Below are 22,412 nucleotides of genomic sequence, written 5' to 3'. Positions count from 1 at the left end.
GAGCTGTGCGTTTTGGCTGTTTACGATGACGGCATCACCGCCCTGACTGGCACCAAACTGGTAGGCTGCGTGTCCTTCACCACGGAGACGGAGTACGGACGCTGTCACTCCATCCGAGACCAGGTTAGTGTGTTCGTACGGCATCAGTCTGAAAACAGCAGGAAGTAGCAGAGTTTCCTGACTCGTGGTAAGGGCTGTTGAAAAGACTATGTAATACTGTATGTTCATCAGGAAGATGGAGACATTTAATTAATCCTCAACAGGTGGATTGGCCCATGTTGTTTTGGAACTGTAGCTACATTTTCAGTTACTGTTTCAGAGACTTCCAGGGTCAGGAATAAATGATTGGAATAAAGTCATTACCCAGCTTTAATGATCTCAGTAATGGTACACATTTCCTGTTGTAATTTAATTTTCTCGTGTGAAAGGAGAGGTCAGACTCGGTGAATCATCATAGGATACAAGACCAGCTGACTGCCTTGTTTCCATCTTTCTCTGCAGTTCCTGGGTGGGACGATGATCATCATCATTGGGGGGATCATTGTGGCCTCTGTCCTTGTCTTCATCTTCATCCTCCTGATGAAGTATAAGCTGCACAGTAACCACTACAAACAGAAAGCCGTCGCACGTCAGGCCAACGTCTGCTCCCAGACTAACGGAGGAGGGGGAGGGGCAGCCAACATTCTCGCTCTGCCACCGTCCTCCTCCTCTGCAGGGCAAGGTAACTGGAGGCAGAGGAAATATGTGGCTCCTATTTATCAGCTTCTGATAATTTGACTCCATCTTGTTGTCTCCCAGGTGGAGGGGCTAATAAAAACTCCCAAACAACATCAGCAGCAGAGGGCGTAGCGGGAACCTCTCTTCGAGGGACAACAGTAGTGGACTTAAATCCCACCCATGACGATGACGCTATCTCCCAATAACACACAAGAAACTGTCGATGCAACCCACAGCCCACCAATCTTTAAGACCATCCCAATTCTGCCTCCCCCTTTTTTGATTTGTTGCTGGTGCCTGGAGCCAAGCTCCACTTTACGGCGTCATCGGTGAGTAGCTGCTAACTAGTTGTAGACAAATAGCTCAGTCGACCTGTGAAGGCGTGGTCAGGCTGGAGTTCACTCCTGGCTGGTCAAGGTTAGCTGATGCCTTCAGGTGCAGTTGTTTCATGTCATGAAGGCCCGACACCTGCAAGGTTAGGTTTAGAGGTCTGCACAAGCTCACAGACATGTTCTTAGCTGCTAAGGAGTGAATTCAGGCTGCACCTCACCGTGGGTGCAGCCGGGGGGAGGGGGTTAATAAGAACGACTCTAGAAATATATATAACACAGTTTAACATACAGTATATCTAACTGATGGTGGCTGTGTCGGGTAGTAGGTCTCTTTTAGTTGTTTATTACCTGCTATACTGAGTTATTCATCAAGTACATCAGCTGTTCACTCATTCATAGAGTTGTGAAGTGGAAGCAGCTGCCGGTGCCTGAAGGTGACGTTAGCGTTCTTCAACACAGAAGCAGGCGGTTCTCACAGATGATGTCACTTCAGCTCAGCCAAAACTAGAGTTGAGATTGTTTCAGCCAGCCTTAGGTGAAGTGACAAGGCTTCTCCCAGTGTTGTCTGTCACATAATCTCTTCACAACATACTTTTTTTTAGGTTATTACTCACATGTGTACAGATCATACTGCAGCACCTGCTGACTATATGTTAGGATTTCTTCTTTACATTTATGCTTTTCTTGAGAGAAATTCTAAATGTGGCTTTTCTCCTTATTACCCCTTCTCCCTGTCTCACCTTCTCCCCCTATTGTATGTAAACATATTTACTCTATTACTTCCTGTTGCCTCTTCCTCCACGTCCACACTAGCACCAGCTCCTCTCCCTCCCTCTTTGTACTAATTTGTTTGATTTTAATGACTTGTTTTGTTTCCATGCTTCCCTTCCCTTCTCTGTTCCTTTCATTTCTGAGTTGAAGGTCATTTTGTTTGGCTGCTATTCCCCACCATGGCTTTTCTCTTTATCTTGTGATATTTCTGCTACCAATTTCCCTCTCAAATTGAGATGTATACTCTATAGAAAGGTATCTGTCAAGGCTCTGGAGGCTTTTCTCCCCTTCACACAATTTATGAACTGTTTCTTTTCATCTTATCTCTGTGTGAATTGAAATACTGGCCTTGTGTAGTTTGTTGGCTGGAGCGTGACACAATGTTGTTAGGGTGAGCCGCTCCATTCACTGTTTAACTAAACAGGTGGAACAAGTCTTTTATGTCTGTGGTTCTCATGCCCTATGCGACTGTGTGAATACGTGACCTTTTCTTCCTCGTCTCTCGGAAAACATTTCGCATGCAACATGATGGGAACATGACAGAACATCATCTTCTCTGGTTCATGAGGTTCTGTGCTGACACGCTTCACATATTATCTGTCGGTAATTGGAGTTCACTTCCTCTTAACGTTGGGACGTTCACGTTATTTCTAGTGTAAATGCACAGTACAACTAAAAGAGACCTCAGCCAGTGTTAATGACATTTCTGCAGCTGGACACAAGTCAAAGTGGGCGACACGTTGGTGAAGTGGATAGCCTCCCAGCAGGAAGGTTCTGAATTCAAATCCTGCCCAGGGCCTTTCTATGTGGGGTCTGCACGTTCTCCCTGTGCCTACACGGGTTTTCTTTGGGTACACAGTCCAAACATATGCAGGTTAAGTTGCGTGGAGACTAAACTGTCCACAGGTGTGAGGATGTCTGTGTGTGTCAGGCCTGTGATAGAAGGGCCTTGCTTCTCACCCAGTGTCAGCTGGGATTGGCTCCAGCCCTCTATGACCCTCTAGGATAAGCAGAATAGATAATAATGTATAGACAATTCCAAGTCTATTTAAAGGTCATCTCCACCTCCCCCTGTCCCACACAGCAGCCATGTTTGCTGACACGTCTGCCAGTTCTGTATTTACAAACAGAGACTCCATCCCATGTTAACTCAGATCAGCTGAGTTAACAAGGTCAGATCTCAGCTGCCCCTGATCAGATGTCATTATCCAGATAATTTATGATACAGGAAACGGGAGTAAAATGCAGCCTTTGTTGTTTCAGTACAATCTGCTCATTCCTGTGTATTTTGAAAATCATGCCACTGGTCGTAGTGTGCACTGCACTGTTCTTATCCACATTAGTGTGCTTGATGTTCGTACACGACTACAATAGGACAACACCATGTGCAGTATATGGATCCAGAAGTACAGGTTCAAATATCAGACAACCTTCATTACAAGACAACAACCTCCTTTATTTGGAAAAAGACCTCAACTGACATAAACTCACATCATTTAAACTGGGATATGTAAAAGCATTCAGGGCAGACTCGCTGTAGAAGACACACTTTAAACAGAGCTGAAGAAACTCCGTGCATTAAGGGTACAAACCCATAATGCAACACTCCTGGGCGCACCCTAGGAATCTAGCTGCTCCATTCAAAGACAAACCGATGCTCTTCTGTTCATCTGATCATCAAATATCAGAGTCTCTTTTTTTAAGCACAATAACAAACTGTTTCTGTTTCTCCCAATTAGCTCCACTTCACCCATCAGCCCTGTTGCTTCCTGTCCCACAGTAAATTTAGAGGCTGCGTGTGTTGGAAGTGAAACCATGTTCTGTTTCTGCTCTAGGCTCCCGTTTTCATTTGTCGTTCACATTCCATCCTCCCGCTATGCCCCTGTAATATTACATCCTCTTTTAATATGTGAGCCATCCCTCCTCGCCTCCCTGTAATAAGACACCTCACTTTTAAAAACACACATTTTATCACACACACAGCATCCATACACACATGCTGAACACACATCTTTATCTTATGGCAGCAATCTCAGCAGCCTCCACATTTGTCGTAGGTTTAATATCTGCAAAACACACACACACAGACACACACACAGTGTTAAAACACACAAACTGCATCAGCTGTTCTGTCTCCAGTCAAAATGAACTGAGCTGCTGTTTGTTGGTCAGCCTGACGCACTGCCCTCACACACATACACACACACTGACCCACAGGCACACAAATTGTATTGTTTGTGCATTTTACACTTCACCTTCATGATCACCCTGCAAGGCTCATTAAACATCTATAAAAATGTTTGAACAGTAATAAGATTTTAAACCAAGATGTGGCCCTGGAATGTGCCCCAGTGAGTAGGAACGTCTTCGTACACTTGGCCGTGCAGATTCTCAGTCATCCAGGTAGTAAGCTGAAAAAACTTAGAAAAAAATCAATTGGACTTGGTTTTAGGCTGAAGACATTTCACCTCTCATCCAAGAGGCTTCATCAGTTCTGCCCAACTGGTAGTTAGCAGTTTGGTGCGTTTGTGCAGAACACATGGACCAACACAGGAGGACCAACTCCAGTGGACCAGAGTCAGCGGTCCACCTCCACCTGAAGGACAAAGGACATTCTTTTGAGGACAGTGAAGTCCAGATCCTCTCCAGAGAACATCGCTGGTTTGAGAGAGGAGTTAAGGAAGCTATTTTTGTAAAAATAGAACACCCCTCACTAAATAGGGGTGGTGGACTTGTCATCCATTTACAATCCTGTTTTGAGATCTCTGCCCAAACATGTCCACCAGGACAATAGGCGTCGGTCCACATGGGAGGATTCAAAGACAGATACTGGGCTGCAACGACTCAGTCATTAAGGGACACTGTTGGCCCTCAAAGGACTGAAACACCACCGAGGGGGATAAATATCTCCGGCTCAACACCAGTCAGTCAGAACTGATGAAGCCTCTTGGATGAGAGGTGAAATGTCTTCGATCTAGAAATCTAGTCCAGTTGATTTTTTTTCTACTTCTTTGTACACTAGATTAGCGGAGAAGTGTTGAGCCAACCCTTGTGATCCCAGCCTATCCAGTTGCCCTAGAAATGATTACTAATTTGCAAAAGAAAATTTTTAAGAGAAACTTAATTCTGCTTGGAGTATTTTTATTACATAACATAATGTAAATGTGTTCTCCTGCATTACCTGCCCATGAGAAAATCATGATTCATGTTTTCAGTCCAACACCTTGGTCCAATGGATTGTCATGACACTGCACAGATGTTCATGAGGTCCTTGACGTTCCAGTGAAATATTTCATCATCTAACTGGATTGGCACAAACCAAGGGATAAATCCTTCACTTTCTTTTCTTCTACAACAATCATCAGATCAACGTGTTATGTCAAATGCTTTGCTTTACCCGTCAAACACTTGCAGCGTAAGCATTTATTAAGTTAAGCGAAAGATATTGAAAAAGTCAACACTGCCTTAAAGCAGTGTGTTGATGTTTTCAGTGGTTTACCAGACCACCTAACAACAAGAGCAGCAAACATTAATCACATATACTGTGTTCTGGGAGCATGATCATGGCCTAGTTTGCTAAAATAAATGTGGAGGTGAGATGCCAACGATGCTATGGTAGACTGGTGCATACCAGGGCCAGCCGACTCTGTTGTACAATACACAAAGATGGACACAAGCAGCGGACCTAAGGGCGTCATTGGAAATTGAGTTAAGTGTATGTAGGCAAGCAACAGAAGCATATCTGTACAGTAAATACACAAACAAGCCTGAATCTTCAGCAAATGCAACACACACACCAAAACCTGTACACATGCACACAAGCTATTCAAGCACACAAATACACACAGAAATCCTCACATTAATTCAACACAATGGCTCCCTCCATACAGTCCCACCATCCCATCTTACCTATGAGCACTGAGAGAGAGAGAGAGAGAAAGAGAGAGAGAGATGCGCAGACACAGGCAGATAACATCACTGTGCACTCAGTAAAGTCATGAGGCATCAGGGCCTCATTCAGCATGCTTTTATTATCCTCACCTGGCCCCCAGCAGCAGGATGGCACAGTGACTAAACTGTTAGCGAACGCCACAGAGGCGGAAGCCTGCGGCCCTGCACAGAGCCACAGTGACACCTGCTGGTCACTGCACACAGTGCCGCGGACTCGTGTACTTTTATTTTTACTTTCATGTATCCAGGGGAAGTAGAAGGATGCCCTCATTCACACTGGTGCATTCCCATACATTCACACTGGGAGTTTCCCAGCACAGCCACACTCTGCTAATGGAGGAGACCGGAACAGAGAACCACAGTGAAACCAGCATGTCATTTCTAAAGGTTTATAGAATATTCACAAAGGGAGGAAGTGCTGGTTTAGCAGCCTGAACGCAAAGGAAAAATATGTGCTGTGCTATCTTTGCTCTGAAGAGAAAATCATTTATTCAGCATTTCAGCAACATGGTCGTCTTCAAAGCATGATTTTAAAAAGTAAGAAATATTTATATCTTAGCAAACAAGTTTTCATAATCACAAAAATCTCCAGTTCACATAGAGAAACCAGAGAAGGCCCTCTCTCCAGCAGTAGCTTCTGTGAACAGGTCACATGTCCCAAGCAGAGGCAGTGATATGGGACAATTCGGCAAAATCACAAGTGACCTACAGTGATCTATTTAACGGGTTGTTGTCAGTGTTTAGAAATGTTGCTGCATGTGTAAGGTAAGACAGCTCAAACTGTTTGGTTAAGATTAGTGAAACATCACCCTATCTTGTGTTATCGAGAAGCCTTTCTCGTTATAACAAGATGGGTCCCGATGATGTTACAGACATTACTGGCAGCAGGTCAAATCAGTGTGTGGCTGCCATCACTCACTCCAAGCTGCAGGGGCTCATGTTAGGGAGTAGAAATGACGTGATCCACGCTATCGTGTGTGATATCAGATAGCTCTTTGGGCCATTGAGACTATATTGTATCTCTATATGGTGATTGTGCATTGACCTCCAGACCCAGTGGCCTAAAACGTGAGAAAAATCATTAAAAAGGAAAATATATGCACGGTGCGTACAGGATTACAGCTGCAGGCGGCACTGAATGTGAGTGCAGCAGTTTTAGTCAGACTTTTTAGTGATGCCACCAAGTTCAGAGATCTCTGAGACTGTTTAGAGTTGCTTGCCTACCCCATGGATGTCATGTCTCATAGACCCTCAGCCAAGTTACTGTGGTCACATAATTATGAACAAAGATATAATGTAAAGTGGTTTTCTACAGAGCCACCCGCTCTAAATAAACCTTGAGTGTGACAGAAAGCGGTGAAGTCCCAACTCGGGTTCTGCCGTTTGCTGATATCTAGTTTTAGAGGGAGGCCTTTGAATGCAATTCATGGCATAACACTGCTAGTGGCTTCATAAACTCTAACTAAAATAAAACAAGTCCTTTTAATCTCCATCAGAAAAAGACCTGGGTGTACATGGAAAAGAAGTAGAAAGACCGATAAAGAGCCCTGGTAACAGACGGGCAGATTGTAGGTTTATAGTTGGTGACCAAAAGAAATATCCAAGAAAGACAAAGAGAGAGGGAGACAGAAGGGAGGATTAGGGTCTTATATTTAGTTAGTGAGATGGAGAAGGAAGAAAACAACAGAGAGAAACAGCCAACCAACCAGAGGGAGAAGTACAGATGAGTCATTGAGCCCTGAGACACATTTATTGACAAGAAAAGATGAAGAGATGGAGATAAAACTCAGGGATGAGGGGGAGGTGGAAGAGGGATGGAGTGAGGGATTGGCAGGAGATTGGATGTGAAGAAGATGAGAAGTCACCAAATAGAAAGCTGAAGCCAGATTTATGGCTCCCACAGAGGAGACGGCGCTAAAACGGTCCTCTAGCTATCAGCTGTTGAACATTAGTATTATCTCTGATTTATCCTTCGTCCATCATTTCTTTGTCACTTGTTTATTTATGTGTCGATTTTGTTTTTCTCAGTTTTGTATCACTGTGAGGGAAATATCTGTTTTCTCTTAAATATTCATTTTGATGAACAGTTCATATTCTCCTAAAACATGCTAGAATTTAATATTAATCCAAGAGAAGGCGGTAAAAAGCAGTGTTCCTTTTATATAACAGGGGGATGCAAATACAATGAGGTCAAAAAGTGCATTAAAGGAATAAAGGCTCATTGCACAAAAACTCAGCTGTAACAGTGACGCATTGTGGTTTCACAGGGTTGTGCGCTGGAGGTACTTGTCGGTCGAGTGCATATAGTCTCTGCTGGCAAACTCTGTGATCACAAACCCACAGGGAGTGTCTGTGCCCAGCCATGGGCTAAATCCCAATTCCTTTATCTGTTCATACCTTTCTCATTGATCCTCGCTTGACACGGAAGTCGTTCCATCGTGAAGGACATCCCCAGGGAGTGAGGAGACATGAGCCAGAATAAACGAGAGCATCCTTTACAGAAGTCTTTTATAGACTAATACTCCCCTTTATCAGATGGTGATCAGATGCTTCTGATGAAGGATCGTGGGAGAGGACGTCCTATCTGTATGAACATGTTTCTTTGATTCTTCTGTCCTCATATCTTATGTGGGTGGGACTAAGACACAAGGAAGTGATGCAAGCAAGGGAAATGTGGGGAATTGGGCTTTACCCCTAGTCTGGTACACAAATAAGTGTATTTCTAAAAATGCTGAACTATTCCTTTAATAACAGTTTTAAAAAATTGCATTTGAAGTTTTTTTTATTAGATTACAGTTATTGTGAGAAGCACAATAGCCACATTTGATCATAACATGTTGCTAGATTGGTGTTTTCCATCCGGCCATGCGTCATCTATCTGGAGATAAACAGGTGGAGAGATATCTGACTGAGCTCTGACTGCATCGTCTTGTTATTCATTTATTTGTTTTGATTCTGTGTGTGTTTCAGATTTACTTACTTTCAGCTTAACAGCACTGGAGGGGAGGAGAGGCAGGAGAGGTGAGAGACCAAACACACACACACAGGTGAGAGGGTAAGCACATATTGTTTCACCAGAAGAAGAGTCTTCAGGGAGAGAGCAGTGGAGGCATGCAGCCCATATTTTAACAGAAAAGGCAAGATAAGAGAGTGACTGAGGGAGAGGTGACGCGAGAGCAAGCAGCAGTCAGCAGCCATTAGCAGGTCTGGAGTCAGTCTGTCTCTAAGTGCTCTGTAAATGCCTTAGTAAACAACATTGTTCCCCTTTATTGGGCCATTATATAATGACCTGATCCCTCATGGTATGCAGGTTGGTGTCACTCCATTATGTAAGCATTCTGCTCTTTCTGCTTTCTGTTACTCTCTTCATTTTTTTATACTTAATACCCATCTATTCAGCCTTTTTTCCTCCTGTTCTCACCTCTTCTTCCTTTCCTCTCTTTCCATTCTTTCCTTTCCTCCTCTGTTTTTCTTTCCCCGTCCTCTCTCATCTGTCATCTTTTTATTTCTCTTCTTTTCATCGTCCCTTCTCATCTCATCCATTTCTGTCCTTTCTTCTCATTTGCTCTCTCCTTCTGTTCTCCCATCTCTTCTTGCTCCATCTCTTCCTGTTCTTTCCTATTTCTCTTCCTCTGTCCTTTATTTTCTTTTCCACTTCTCTCATACATCATTTTATTTCCCCGTCCTCTCTTTTTCTCCTCTCTCTCTGTGGTTTCATATTCTTGAGTGACTGCCAATTCTTTTCCATCTCATATCATTTTAAAGCACCTTCACCTGGGTGTGACTTGTATATGGCCAGATTTTGTGCAGATCTTCTGACCATACAGTAGCTTAGGATTTTCTTTTGCTGCACTCTGACCGCCCCCTGCTGCCAAAATTAGAGTTGAACATCTTCACTCTCCCCATGCACCCAAATATAGTTTTACCAGACAATGAGAAGTGTGGTGATGGCATTTGCATGCCCACAGTTTGTGTTTAAAGTACATCCCACTTCTGACAAACGTTGCCTCCCCTAGACAGCGCTCGACTATCACTGTCGCCTCGACAGTGGTGCAGTGGGTAGAGCAGTCATCTCCCAACCGGAAGGTTTGAATCTCAGTGCCTGCAGTCCACGTGTCGAAGTGTCCTTGGGCAAGACACTGAACCCCCCCGTTGTCCCCGATGGTTAGAGCCATCAGTTGAGTTGGCACCACAGATGGCTGCCATCGGTTCTGTACCGGAAACAAATTCCTTGTGTGTTACATACTTGGCCAATAAAGGTGATTATCTGTATCCTTATCCTTAGAAGTACAAAAGGTGAAGGGGTGCTCCAAGTACAGACAGGTCATGGGGTTTAAAACACTGAGATCTCAGCAGTCGGCCTAGCAGTCGTTTAGCTATCAATACTGAAAAACATTTTAAACCCAGATGCTTTGAGGGGTTTTGGAGATGATATTTACACAGTTTGTCTTTTGTTCAAATAATGTCTAAAAACAGCAAGGACAAGCAAACAAACAAATGTAGACTTAAGGAATCTGCAGGCTATAATGGAAAGAAGTCCACAAGAGCCCAGCTGATGAAAAACATGTTTACTTAGAAGTCAGGGGAAAAATGTGATAAAACCACAAAAAGAGAGCAATAGAGTGAATTTCAGTTAAGTATCCAGTTATATTAACACAAAAACAACACCATATTGTTGCTTTTTGTATAAATGTAAGTACATCTACTGAGGTAGACTAAATTGACCACTATAAGGTTTTATGTGCAGCATGCAACACACGATCATTTTAGAAAATAATAATACTTATATCATTTCATTTCACCAGCCTCAACATTAAAATTCTACATATGAACTTTTAGTTATATTGTTAAAATAATAGAAAATGTGATAAAACACCAACAGCAGTCATACATAGCCAATGTAACTCATACTACCTATTGTATTTTAAGTACATTTTATAGATAAAATGTATTTTCACAATCAAATTCTTAATGCAGGACTTTTACTTGTAAAAGACTATTTCTAAATTAAGGGTATGTAAACTATCAGAATACTTATTCATCTGCTGCCAGAAGAAAGTCCACAAACAGCACTAAAATCAGACCTAGTGCGCTTTTAAATGCAGAAATCCGTCAGTCTGTACCTCTGTCCATCTCTTGTCTCCTTCAGGTGCCCCAGTGGGTTGCACGTTCACGCTCAGAGCCCAGATGATCAGGTATTTGACCCAGAGATACACCCTACCCTCTGACACCACCTCATACCAGAACCAGATGGGATATAACAGGAAGGTCCTGTGGGCAGCCAGAGGAGAAGAAAAAGCCTCCTGTTAATATGCAAAAGGCTCCAGATCACTGAGACCAGACATGTTGGATACAGGTCAGGCTGTGGGCTTTGAACCCTTGTGTTGGGTGTTTAACTGGGGATTCAAACCTCGGAGTGCAGAAATCAGAGGGAACATGATCTGGGGTCTCTTCTTCTTTCCTGAAGGAAGTATCCAATGATCTGACCGGGCTCTGAAGGGTGTCGGATGGATTTAGTCTCTGCATTTGACAGTTGGAATCTATGCAGCCACTAAATGCTGCTCTGGAAGTATAGTGAATGTGGACATGGGAAAATCCATTTTCTGACACGTTTTCAGGATTATTTCGATTGTGTTTTGTCAGTGGTTGGTGGCCCCGCTCTTCAGCATACAGTCATATGCCAAAGGATTACCAGAGTGTTATGACAGCATATTACAACATCGAGAGAATATGCAGACTGCCAGAAGCACATCTGTCTGGTATCTCTTAGCAGTCAAAGAGAAAATACATGTTGGGCCTTGGACTGAAGATATGAGCACATCATCAGCGTCTTGTCTCGGAGCCTCAGTAATAAACTGTCAGAATAAATGGTGAACCTCTCTGGCATTTTAATCATATGTTTTCATCTTATCTCTAGCCCCTCCCAAACTCTTTCTTTCCCTGTCTGTCTCTTTCTCTCTCTCTCATTTTCATTTTCATGAAAAACTGAATAGTGTAATCTCCAGTATTACCAGCCTGACTCTTCTGGCTGCAGATGACTTAGCTAATGTTGAAATAATCGGTGTGTTTGCGTCCACGGTGGATTGGTTCTCTCTGTGTCGGAGCATTAAAAAAAACAAACTTTGGTATCCCCAGAACGGAGCCTTGAGGAACACCACAGAGAATTTATTCAAAGCCCAACTTAAAGCACACACCTCCGGCTCTACATTTGATGGTGAAAATGGTGAATTCTGATGTTCTGTTTGACACTGGAATGCAACTGTACATGTACGAAACACTGGTGAACTTGACCGTAGGTGTTCCTACTATTAAAAACTGGCACTCGAGATCGTTAAATGTATTTAGCGGTTTCAAAAGACGGTCAGCAGAACTTGTGCTGTCCCGCCCCTTCCTTCCCCCCTTGCCGTTTGACAGTGTCTGTGTTTGTATGTGACATACATCTTACAGTCTTCGATGGTTTGATACCCAAGATTTACTTTGAGTATAACTAAACAAATGACCATAACACGGAGAAAAAAACAACAACATGCGAAATGGGGATTTTATGCTTTCATAGATACAATTATGTGGGTTTATAATGAAATAAAAAAGATATTTTTCTTGGAAAAAGCCAATGTGTTGTTATTCTGATATAAACAGAACTTGGTTTCTTCTCTTTTGACAGAAATATTGTGTGTATGTCTCTTATTTTAGAGTATTCTTTAAGCTTATTGGGGATTTATAGTAATGATTTTTCCAGTCCACACTGCTTGGCCATTAATAATTATATCAGGCAATAATCACTAATGGAAACTTACTCTTACATTACCTTTTCAGAAATGTATTATATACTTAGCAAACAAATAACTATGTAATGAAAGAATTCCTTCAGTTTTGGAGTCCACCTGCAGATTAACATTCTTGATTTCACCCATGTACAGATTTTATTTTATTTTTGAAAGATTCAGATCTGTAACAGAATATCTGATTTGACTATATTTAAAAACATTATTTTTGATTGTAGTGACCTTTTGGTATACATAAAAGCCACTGCAGTGCTGCTACTCTAAGATATAGTACTGACACTATAACCAATAAAATGTTCAGTTTGAAGGCCTAGTGAGACTAATACTAATACAGATTTATAGTTCTGCCTTCAGACAGGAAGGCGTGATGCTCCATGAAGATAAAGAATTAGGTGCTGACAGCCTGAACCACAGAACCACAGCCCAGCTGTCTGCAAATCACATCAGATAACTTTACTCATGTCACCCCAGACTCCCTGCTGCTTCTCCTGCAGCCCACCAGAAGAGCTATCATCTATTTCTGAACACAGGTAAGAGACAGATTAGTGTGATAACTTTTTGTTTAATTCAGAGTGTATAATTATTTTTTACCTATAGAATATACTTTCCTCTGTCTGGAGACCTAGGACCTGGAGAATTATGCAAAAATAAAAATAATTAAAATGGTCATTAGAATTTGTCCTGCTCTGGACAGGTCAGCCAGAAAACCTGCAGTAGAAACATCTCTTTACAGTTTTCTATGAAGTTATGGTGCAAACAAGCCATCACAACAGCTCTCACTTAAATCTGACCCAGTGAGTCCTATTCAAAACATTGGATTTGTCCCTCGAGCCAGATGTTCAGCTGGGCTTTGATGCAGGGCCTGTGGGGATCTGGTTGTGTTACAGGACTGTGGATTTTGTCCTGTCTCTTCCACTGGATTAAAGAGAGAGACCCCACACTTTAGCAAGTCAGATTTTAAAATAAAACAAGACATCAACAAACAAAATAGAATGTATTATTATGGAGTAACCTCTCTAGAAGAAGTCGTTAAAATGATCACTGCCAATACCGATGTTCACCCCATGCCAGAGTTCTCATAGAGCCAACCAATGACTAAAACTGGATGTGCCTGGTATACATGGATGGATTAGTGAATGGGCCTACCAGGCACAGGCCCTGGAGCCCCTGGGCCAGAACCTCTATATGAAGTATGTGTGTAACATTTCTTGATGGAAAGTCAATCAATAACAAATAGATACAAAATTTGTACAAAATTGCCACAGAGATGCAAAGTGAGCACGAGAACATGCAAAACAACCTCACAGACAAAAAAGCCAGAGACAAAAATGAAGCCACTAAGAGACACAAAGCGACTAAAAAGAAACAAAAAATGACCAGTTGCAAAGCAAAGGGACGCCAAATGGTCACAGCTTAAGGATTAAAACAATAAAATATGGATGCAAAACAGCCACAGAGAGACTAAATTGCTAAAAAGTGACACAAAACTCAGGACTTGCTCCAGTGTAGGAACCTAACGTGTCTGTGACCAGGGGCCTAGTGTCTCATAATTCATCCAAGCTAATACATACTGACATGCCAGGTTACACTGAAAGAATCTTTGGTTGCTCTGATTACTTCTTTTCAATTGCAATAAAGGGCGGCATGGTGTTGCAGTGATTAGCGCTGTCACCTCACAGCAATAAGGTTCTAGATTCGAGCCCCGGCCAACCCGGGGCCTTTCTGTGTGGAGTCTGCATGTTCTCCCTGTGCCTGTGTGGGTTCTCTCCGGGTGCTCCGGCTTCCTCCCACAGTCCAAAGACATGCACCTTAGGTTGATTGGGGACTTTAAATTGTTCGTAGGAGTGAGTGTGAGTGTGATTGTCTGTCTCTAAGTGACAGCCCTGTGACAGACTGGCAACCTGCCCAGGGTGGACCCCGCCTCTCACCCAGTGTCAGCTGGGATTGGCTCCAGTCCCCTGCGACCCTATTCAGGAATAAGCAGCATAGATATTGGATGGATGGACTTGCAGTAAAGCAAACTGTCACAACATGAAAAAGAAAAGGGGGACACAAGCTAGAGTCCTGGCAGGTATTTAAATATTCAGCTGTAGCTAACACAAGGTTTTAACAGTCTGTTTGAACCAAGTACATTTCTGTGTCTTGGGATTCATGTGTGGGTTTAAGGCTGGTCCAGTGTACAGCAACACTACCAGGACCCTTCCTCAGCAATCAGACACTGCCCAGGAGACACAGTGAGTGTGGAGCTACCCCTACGTAGACAAAGCATCAGAGATGTGCAAGTTTAAGTACAAGATAATTGAGAAATATCAATTCTGCCAATATCATTATGGAGCAATTTTAAAGTAAATGCACTTAAAAGGACTATAAGCAAGCAGACTTCTGTTAATTATAAAATCTTTATTCTCAGGATTTGCTTGTAGGAAACCACAGCCTGGTTTTACAACAGTTACAAGTCATTTGGTCAGTCTGTCAGACAGAGAGCCAGCTGCAGGTGAGGGAACTGTATTTTCAAACAATGCACAAAGGAGGCCAAAGAACAAGCTCCAAAAGCACATCACTCTCATATGTTGTGTGCTACTGAAACCGCAGCAACATGCGTACCAGTATTTTTCACAAGTATCATTTTGTACACATTTTCAATAGACCTTCCCTGACTTGACTGAAATGCTCATAAATTCAGACTGAAGCAAAGGATTATGGGTCAGGTATCTTTCTGCATTGACCCTGCATTAAAATCCATGCTGTAGAACTCGCCTCGCCTTGTCACGGACCTCAGTGGCTCAGGAGCCGGGTTTACTGCTCGACTTCGCTCTGTGTAAAATCGCTAACAAGCAACGTCAAAAATATTTAACAGCATTCGTGATTTCCTTTAATAGCTTTTCATAACAGAATTTTACACGTTTTCATTTGCTCCGCTGCATCACAGAACTGTTCTCTGCTCTTCTACAGAGAGTGAATCAAATATATTCAATAACATCTTTAAACCAGCGTGAACAGTCTGTGAAAGAGGGAAAGCACAGTCACTCTGAAAGCTGTTCCCAACTCACCTGCAACAAAATAACGCGTCTAAGCATCTGAACTCAGAAACTCAATGAAACCTTAATATTTACTTGTTCTCTACTTGCATCTCTAATTGCAACATTTATTAGTGGACAGAGACACTGATGTAGGGATGACCAATATGATATTTTCTGGCAATATTGTCAACTGACATCTGATTTGTAAAGGATCTAATTTGTAAAGGCAGTTTCTCAGCTAGTTTTCCAGAAAAACTACTGTATCGACGTTGGAATACACTAAATATACCTGTGTCGCTCACCCCAACTGTGTTTGCTGGTAACTGGGACACAAAATACAACAGGGAAGGTCTGAAAGAAGTCTTTAGACAATAATAACCAAAATACAAAAGTACTGCAACGACTGTGATGCAAAGTAGCTGGTTGAAGTTGAAATAATTTCTCACAGTAGGACTGAACTCGGGCCTAACACCGTGTTTCGAACACCCACCAGCTTATTGGTCAGAAACACAGACAGAGCTTATGTTTTAAACCACTAACAAGAAAAAAACTCTTGGGATTTTAAGAGGAAGAAATCAAAGTACTACTACACTACTAAGGTCAGGAAGCAGGCAGGGGTTGAAGGACTGGAATCAAATCTGAATCTTTCAGTAACCATATGGCTGCCTCCTGACTGGAACATGCACACTCTCTCATTCGATTACACAGAATTTTGGGCCAGAAAAAATAAAAAAACATAAAACCTCCCATCCAGTATCATCCCTGCTCCTGAGGCGCTCGAGAATGAATGTGAAGGCATGTTGGCAGCAGATTTCTAGACCTCACAGAAACAAGAGAGAACTGTTTGTCCTTTATTTTGACTGAAAGTGACTCAAATGAACCTTCTGGAAATGACAGCAGCTCACTGTCTCATCAGCAGCAGTAAATTCAGCAGTAACCTCAACCAAACATCTTCTTTATGCTAGATACAGCAGTAAATTCAGCAGTAACCTCAACGAAACATCTTCTTTATGTTTTTAATCCGCTCATCCTGTGTGAGGTGGACAGGATGTGGGTGCGATAAGGTCCGTGTGCTTTCCGCTCCTGCTGGAAACCAGATGTTCCTCCAGTGGACACTCCAGCAGCGGAAGGGACAGTGTGAGTGTAGAGCCGCTCGGAGCTGACGCAGACTGACTCTGACAACATGGAGGCTGGGCAGCGCTGCCACTGATGCAACGCTGGATTCTTCTGATATGTTTGTTGCTTTCTCACATGACACTGAGGAAGGTTAAAAATGTCAAATGAATCACAAACATGTCCTTGCATCAACTAGTGCCAGGAGCACAACCTCCTTTTGAGGATGAAAACATTTCACAGCCCCATGTACAGAGCTAATTAGACTCGAGCATTACATATAATTAGTGTTTGTCTTAAGCTGGCTTACAACAATTTGCTAAACTTAGCCTAACAATCACTGTATGGCTGTGTAAAACACACTGGTTTAGTTGTAAAGAGGGGCCAGTGAGTTGATGCTGTCACTTTCTCCATCACTGGCACATTTTGTTTCATCTATAGATTTGTCCTGGACTTGAACAGCCCTTCCCTGCCATCCCTGCTCTCTGTCTGTGACCATCACAATGTGGGCTTCCATCCAAACTATCTGAAAATCAGCAGAGGAAAATGTGAATCCATGCACGCTTCTATCTACCACGGGGATTTGACCACTGGGAGTTCATTGAGACAAACAGCTAGTGGAGCTAATTTTCCAGTCAAGCATCATTAAATCACTGCAGCAGAGGGCGCAACAACATGATATAATTAGGAGATCACAGTCAAACCTTAGTGGGTGAAAATGTGGCATTTTGTACGGTAACAGTCGCCTCCGCTCCGCTCCGCCTCGCTCCACACAGATCTGTTTGGTGTGCTGCCTTTTTTTCCTCTGTCCAGTGACATTTAAATCATGTTTCACGTATGACTGATCTATTTTCACTGCACTTTACTGTGTTTGGCTTTTACTGATGCACCAACTTTTCCACCTCAGCCAAACACAGATTTTATTTGAATTTGTTTTTAATGCAGAAACTGAAATTCTGCATAAAAACAGTGGATGGAAACTCATCTACAGAGAGAGAGAAAACATCAGCGCTCAGCTTTTCATTATCCGCTTTTTAAGTGTGATGCAATGTTCCACTTCCAGGTCCAAACTTCCCCAGACCCAAAGCACAGAGCTTGTGACCCTCTACACCAGCTACATTACAAGGCAGCACTTTTAGAAGTTTTATTTTTATTAATTTAAGAATACTGTGACTTATCTAATCAGCTGTAGTCATTTCTTTTTCTCCTTTCTATCACAAGGAAAGCAGTAAAATGACAGCTGACCTGTGATTTTTGATTCAAATCTACTGAAACAATGGGGAGGAGGAGAACAAACACCAGTTTGGACTTGGAAACAGAATGTAACATCACCGCTTGGCAAGCGGATTAGTCCGCAGCAGCTCAGCTTGATTTGATTTCATATTAACTTATTTTTGGTCCCTTCCCACAACCCCTCAGGGGGTGTCCCTTCCCACAACCCCTCAGGGGGTCCTGAGGTTAAGAACTGTAGATCTACTGTCGTCACACATCAGCACAATCCAGTCGGAAAGCAGGTGTCAGGGTTTCAGCAGCTCAGAACCCTCGTGTTGGCAATTACAGTGTGGAAAACATACAAAAGAAAAAGCACAACTCAGGCACAACTTCCTGGCCTAGAACTGCATGCCTGTGCTGCCAGTCTGCCTTTGGGCAAATATTTTGTCCCAATTCCATGCAGGTAAAGTCAAATATCAGTCTTTTTCATGACATTACCAACAAGACAGATGTTAAAATCCAAAGGACCCCACAGGCGGCTTTTCTTCACTGTCAAAATGTACCTGCACTTGACTTGTTGGTTCTTCCCATTCAGCCCATTTTTGTCTCCGGAGAAAAACTACTAGTGTGTTCATCTTCATTTTTCAGAAGTGTGAAGGGGGATGATGATGTTGGTGTGCTGCCAGATGTCCACTGTGGGTTTTGTCCCTCAACATAGTCAGGGCAGTGTTGGAGAAGTCCCTCAGGATGTCCACCGTCTCTCTCTGCAGCTGCAGCGACTCCTGCACAAACTCATGCTGGCTCTCCACCAGCAGCTGCACAGACTGAGCCAGAATCTCCAGAGACTGGGACACCGAGGTCAGGAGCATCCTACTGGCCCGCTGCTGCTGGAGGCTCTGAGAGGCCATCTGGGCCACCTGGTCCTGGGACCTGTAGAAGGACGCTCCAGCTGGGAGAGGGTCAGATGGGTTTGAGCTTGAGGTGGGGGGATGATAAGGTGGGGGGACAGAGGAGGAAGGAGGAGGTTGACGAGAGCTGGCAGAAGGGACAGAAGATGAAAGAGCAGAGGTTGCAGAAGCACCAGAAGAGGAGGAGGATACAGCAGTGGAAGAAGTGGCAGGAGGAGCAAGAGGTGGGGGGATGGAGAAAGAGGTGGGCACAGGGCGAAAGGTAGAGTCAGTGGGTACCACAGTCGCAGAGGAGGAGGCAGGAGGGTGAGCAAATAAACAGGAAGAAGAAGAAGGAGCAGAGAGTCCAGAGGCCGTCATGCTGGAGCTAGTGGGGGACTGTGACAATGGAGGCACAGCAGAGGATGACACAGCATCTGACACAGAAGGGAAAACAGAGGAGGTAGAGGCCACAGTTGAAGAGGAGGGCCCTGGCGGAGGTCTGGAGGAGGTGTGGTTCTGGCTGTGGTTATGGTTCTGGCTGTTGTTTCGGGAGTAGGTGTGGACTGGCTTGACTCTCATCAGGGCGTTGTCAGGCAGCGGGTCCAGGGAGGTGGAGGAGGGCGGGGGAAGAGAGGAGAACATGGAGTTTTCATTTTCATCAAAATCCAGGGTATGTTCTGCAGATGACGGAGAGAAAACATCAACTTTAAACCCGCCATCTTTGCTCAGCACCATGGTCAGAAAAGCCGTTTGAGAGACAGTTAATGTTGCTGCAAGGATTCATTTACCAGCATTTCCCACCGATCACTTGGATTTCCTCTTTACAACGAAGATGCACACTAACCACATTCAAAAGGTGTCGTAACTGTTTACGTGTACACATTCTGTGTTTTTAGAAGAGCACAAACCACTTTGAAATTCATTTGTTTTGCACAGGTTTTACATTAGGCCACACACAACTCCACATTTAAATTCTTGCAGAGCTGCATCAAACCTTTTGTTCTCCTCTGGTGCCAAACTACTCAACACTGAGCACTGACCTCACCAGTGCATTTATCTTTTTCAATCAAAACATTTATAGGGGCTTGTAAAAAAAAAAAGGTTTTCTCCCTCAATTCTGGCATAACTCGACAATCTCACAATGTCCCGACACCAACAAACCCATCCCATATGAACGTTTTACATCAATTTAATTAGACATTTTAGATGATGTCATGTCCTTTAACACTACTGCAGCCCTGGCCAACAGCCAAACTGCTTGGCTAATATCAGCTGTATAAAAGTTGATATTTACCTCCGTCGTCAGCCAGGTCGAAGTCAAAGTCAGATGAGAAAGGGTCTCCTGCAAAACAGGGCAGCGTCACTATGCAGGGCTCAGCGGCAGTTAGATGTTTCCAAAGTCCAAAATGTCCTCGACTACCTCAAACTAAGTGTTTCAGAAAGGAGGCAACAGAGTAGAACAGAAATCGAATGTCCATAAAATATATAATAGAGTGTTGCCCAGGTGCTTGGCAGCCAATGTATTAGTTTGTAAAACACTTTTTCAATCCAGTTTGTCTTGTTTTACCTTTTATGTTCTCACAGCAGGGGCTTAGACGTTTGTGTACATATAAACTGAAACTTACTTATATTAAGCAGTTGTTTACTAAAGGTTCAAACTAGTTCAGATATTCAACAAAATAATTAGGATGTTTTCTTCTTTTGACTCAGATTCACACATCCAAATCCAACAAGAACTTTCTTTACATTTAGTACAAACACATGTCAGTGGAGGGGGAAAGGCTTTCAAAGTGTTTCGTACTACCCAGCTTGACTTACCCGTAAGTTCCTTCTCTGGGGAGGACAGAGGAGAGATGTCAAAGGAGGCTCCTCCAGGTAATGAGTGGGAGCTGTCAGTCAGGCTGAGGTAGGAGTAGGCAGGAGGGTTAGGGGGTGGCCCTTTACTGAAAAGCTTGGAGAAATCATCATCTTCGCCCAGGTCCAGATCACTGTCGCCATCTGAAAACCAGCAAAAGAAAACTAGTTTAAAAAATTCAATACTTTAATTCAAAAAGAGGAAGGAATGAAGCCCAGCATGTCTCACTCTCTTTGCTTCTTCTTACCTCCTCTAGGACTCATCATCAGTATCTTATGGACCATCCTCTCCACGGGGCCCAGGTTCTTCTTCCTCAGGTTGCTGCCGTTGGGGCCCCGCAGGGCTGCGATGCGTCTCTTTCCATCACATTTGAGGTCTGCCCATTTCTTCATGATCTGACGCACCTGAGAGAAAATCACACCACCTTGAAAAAGCCTTGTATCATCACCCTTTTCAGGTAGCAGCCTACCTAAAAAAATGTGTGAATTTGTCACTAGGCACAAAATTGCCTCCAAGCAATTTGGATTATCATTTGGTCATTTATCAAGAATACTAATATTGAATATTTTGGACTTTTGGACAATCGGTCAGACAAAAACACCTGGAAGATGTCACCCTTACATTGAGGCAAATGTGATTTTTCACTCTTTTTAGACAAAACAACAAACTGGTCAATGAAAACAGTCACTAGCAGAAGTGCCAATTCTTCACCCTTTGAGATTAGGGGTCAGGAGATCATTAACAGGACAGAAATCATATTTCTGCTGCATAAAAAGGTTTCAAAGACTTTTTTTTTCAATTTTAGCTCTTTCTCTTATGAATTAATGAATGTTTTACTTCTATAGAATCCTTCTCCAGGATCTCTGGCTCAGCTGGTCACAACAAATGCCATGCAAGTTGTGCATGTTCAAAGTTTGAAAACCACTGGTGTAAGCTATACAAAAGGATAACACTGAAAACTGCATTTAACTGAGAAACACATTAAATGCAGATTTTCCATATATAACTCAATCAAATTATGTCAGAATATAGAAAAGGGCTGGACCTGTAAAGTCACACAACCATCATCAGTAATAATAAGTTGAACACAGTAACAAACCTCTCTGTGATTTTCTCCCAGACTATTGATCTGATCTGTGATTTCAGCCCAGGTCTGCTTCTTGGTTTCAGCTGACACCCCCTGGTTAAACTTTCCTACAGGGAGGGAGATAAAGTATATGATGTAAGCCTTAGTATCAGAACTAAACCTGTGTTCCCAAGTTCGCAGCTCAGTCTGATCCTAGTGTTTGGCAATGAGACAATAACAGCCATTTCCTTTATTGTCCAAGACGGGTGATAATAACATCTCAGTAAAACATACAGTAGAATTACACTGCTTGGTACAAGAGGTGTCCCGAGGTGTCCCAAAGGTCCCATCAACCAAGATCATCTCCATTCACACACACACACACACACACATACACACAGTCCTTCCAACTCACTGAGGATGATGTATCTGTTCCTCTTCACCGCCTCCAGCAGCAGTTTGACCTCAGTGAAGGAGAACCTCGGTTTGGCTCTCAACCCTCCTTTTACTCCGCCCACCCTAAGCTCTTCTTCGTCATCGCACCACAAGGCCGACATTGCTCCACCTCTGCCTCCTCCACTCCTCTTCTTCTGATGGCCCGCTACAATTCAAACTGGTACCGAGTCCAGCTTCACTACCCTCCAGGACTACAGACGCCTGTCTGACTCCACAGCGCCTTCAGCAGAAAAGAGACAGACAG

At 43.2% G+C, this 22,412-nt stretch overlaps 2 protein-coding genes across 2 annotated transcripts in view; one reads left to right on the top strand and one right to left on the bottom strand.

Annotated features, from left to right (window-relative positions):
* The window catches only part of LOC109963254 (leucine-rich repeat and fibronectin type-III domain-containing protein 5-like), an 11,902-nt gene extending 473 nt beyond the window's left edge, over positions 1 to 11,429 (top strand). The window contains exons 2-6 of the mRNA XM_020605619.1: positions 4 to 123; positions 502 to 721; positions 799 to 1,046; positions 8,742 to 8,792; positions 10,921 to 11,429. Coding sequence (XP_020461275.1) covers positions 4 to 123; positions 502 to 721; positions 799 to 923 — 465 coding nt within the window. The 3' untranslated portion in view covers positions 924 to 1,046; positions 8,742 to 8,792; positions 10,921 to 11,429. The remainder of the gene's footprint in view (positions 1 to 3; positions 124 to 501; positions 722 to 798; positions 1,047 to 8,741; positions 8,793 to 10,920) is intronic.
* A 6,684-nt stretch (positions 11,430 to 18,113) lies between these two features.
* Positions 18,114 to 22,412, bottom strand: part of LOC109963245 (uncharacterized serine-rich protein C215.13) — a 6,547-nt gene continuing 2,248 nt past the window's right edge. The window contains exons 2-7 of the mRNA XM_020605609.1: positions 22,128 to 22,388; positions 21,746 to 21,840; positions 20,894 to 21,050; positions 20,610 to 20,789; positions 20,086 to 20,133; positions 18,114 to 19,468 (exon numbers count right to left, since the gene is read on the bottom strand). Coding sequence (XP_020461265.1) covers positions 18,546 to 19,468; positions 20,086 to 20,133; positions 20,610 to 20,789; positions 20,894 to 21,050; positions 21,746 to 21,840; positions 22,128 to 22,269 — 1,545 coding nt within the window. The 5' untranslated portion in view covers positions 22,270 to 22,388 and the 3' untranslated portion in view covers positions 18,114 to 18,545. The remainder of the gene's footprint in view (positions 19,469 to 20,085; positions 20,134 to 20,609; positions 20,790 to 20,893; positions 21,051 to 21,745; positions 21,841 to 22,127; positions 22,389 to 22,412) is intronic.

Source organism: Monopterus albus, unplaced genomic scaffold (genome assembly GCF_001952655.1).
Source record: "Monopterus albus unplaced genomic scaffold, M_albus_1.0 scaffold71.1, whole genome shotgun sequence".
NCBI classification, from domain to species: Eukaryota; Metazoa; Chordata; class Actinopteri; order Synbranchiformes; family Synbranchidae; genus Monopterus; species Monopterus albus.
This window is presented reverse-complemented; position numbering and strand designations above follow the sequence as displayed.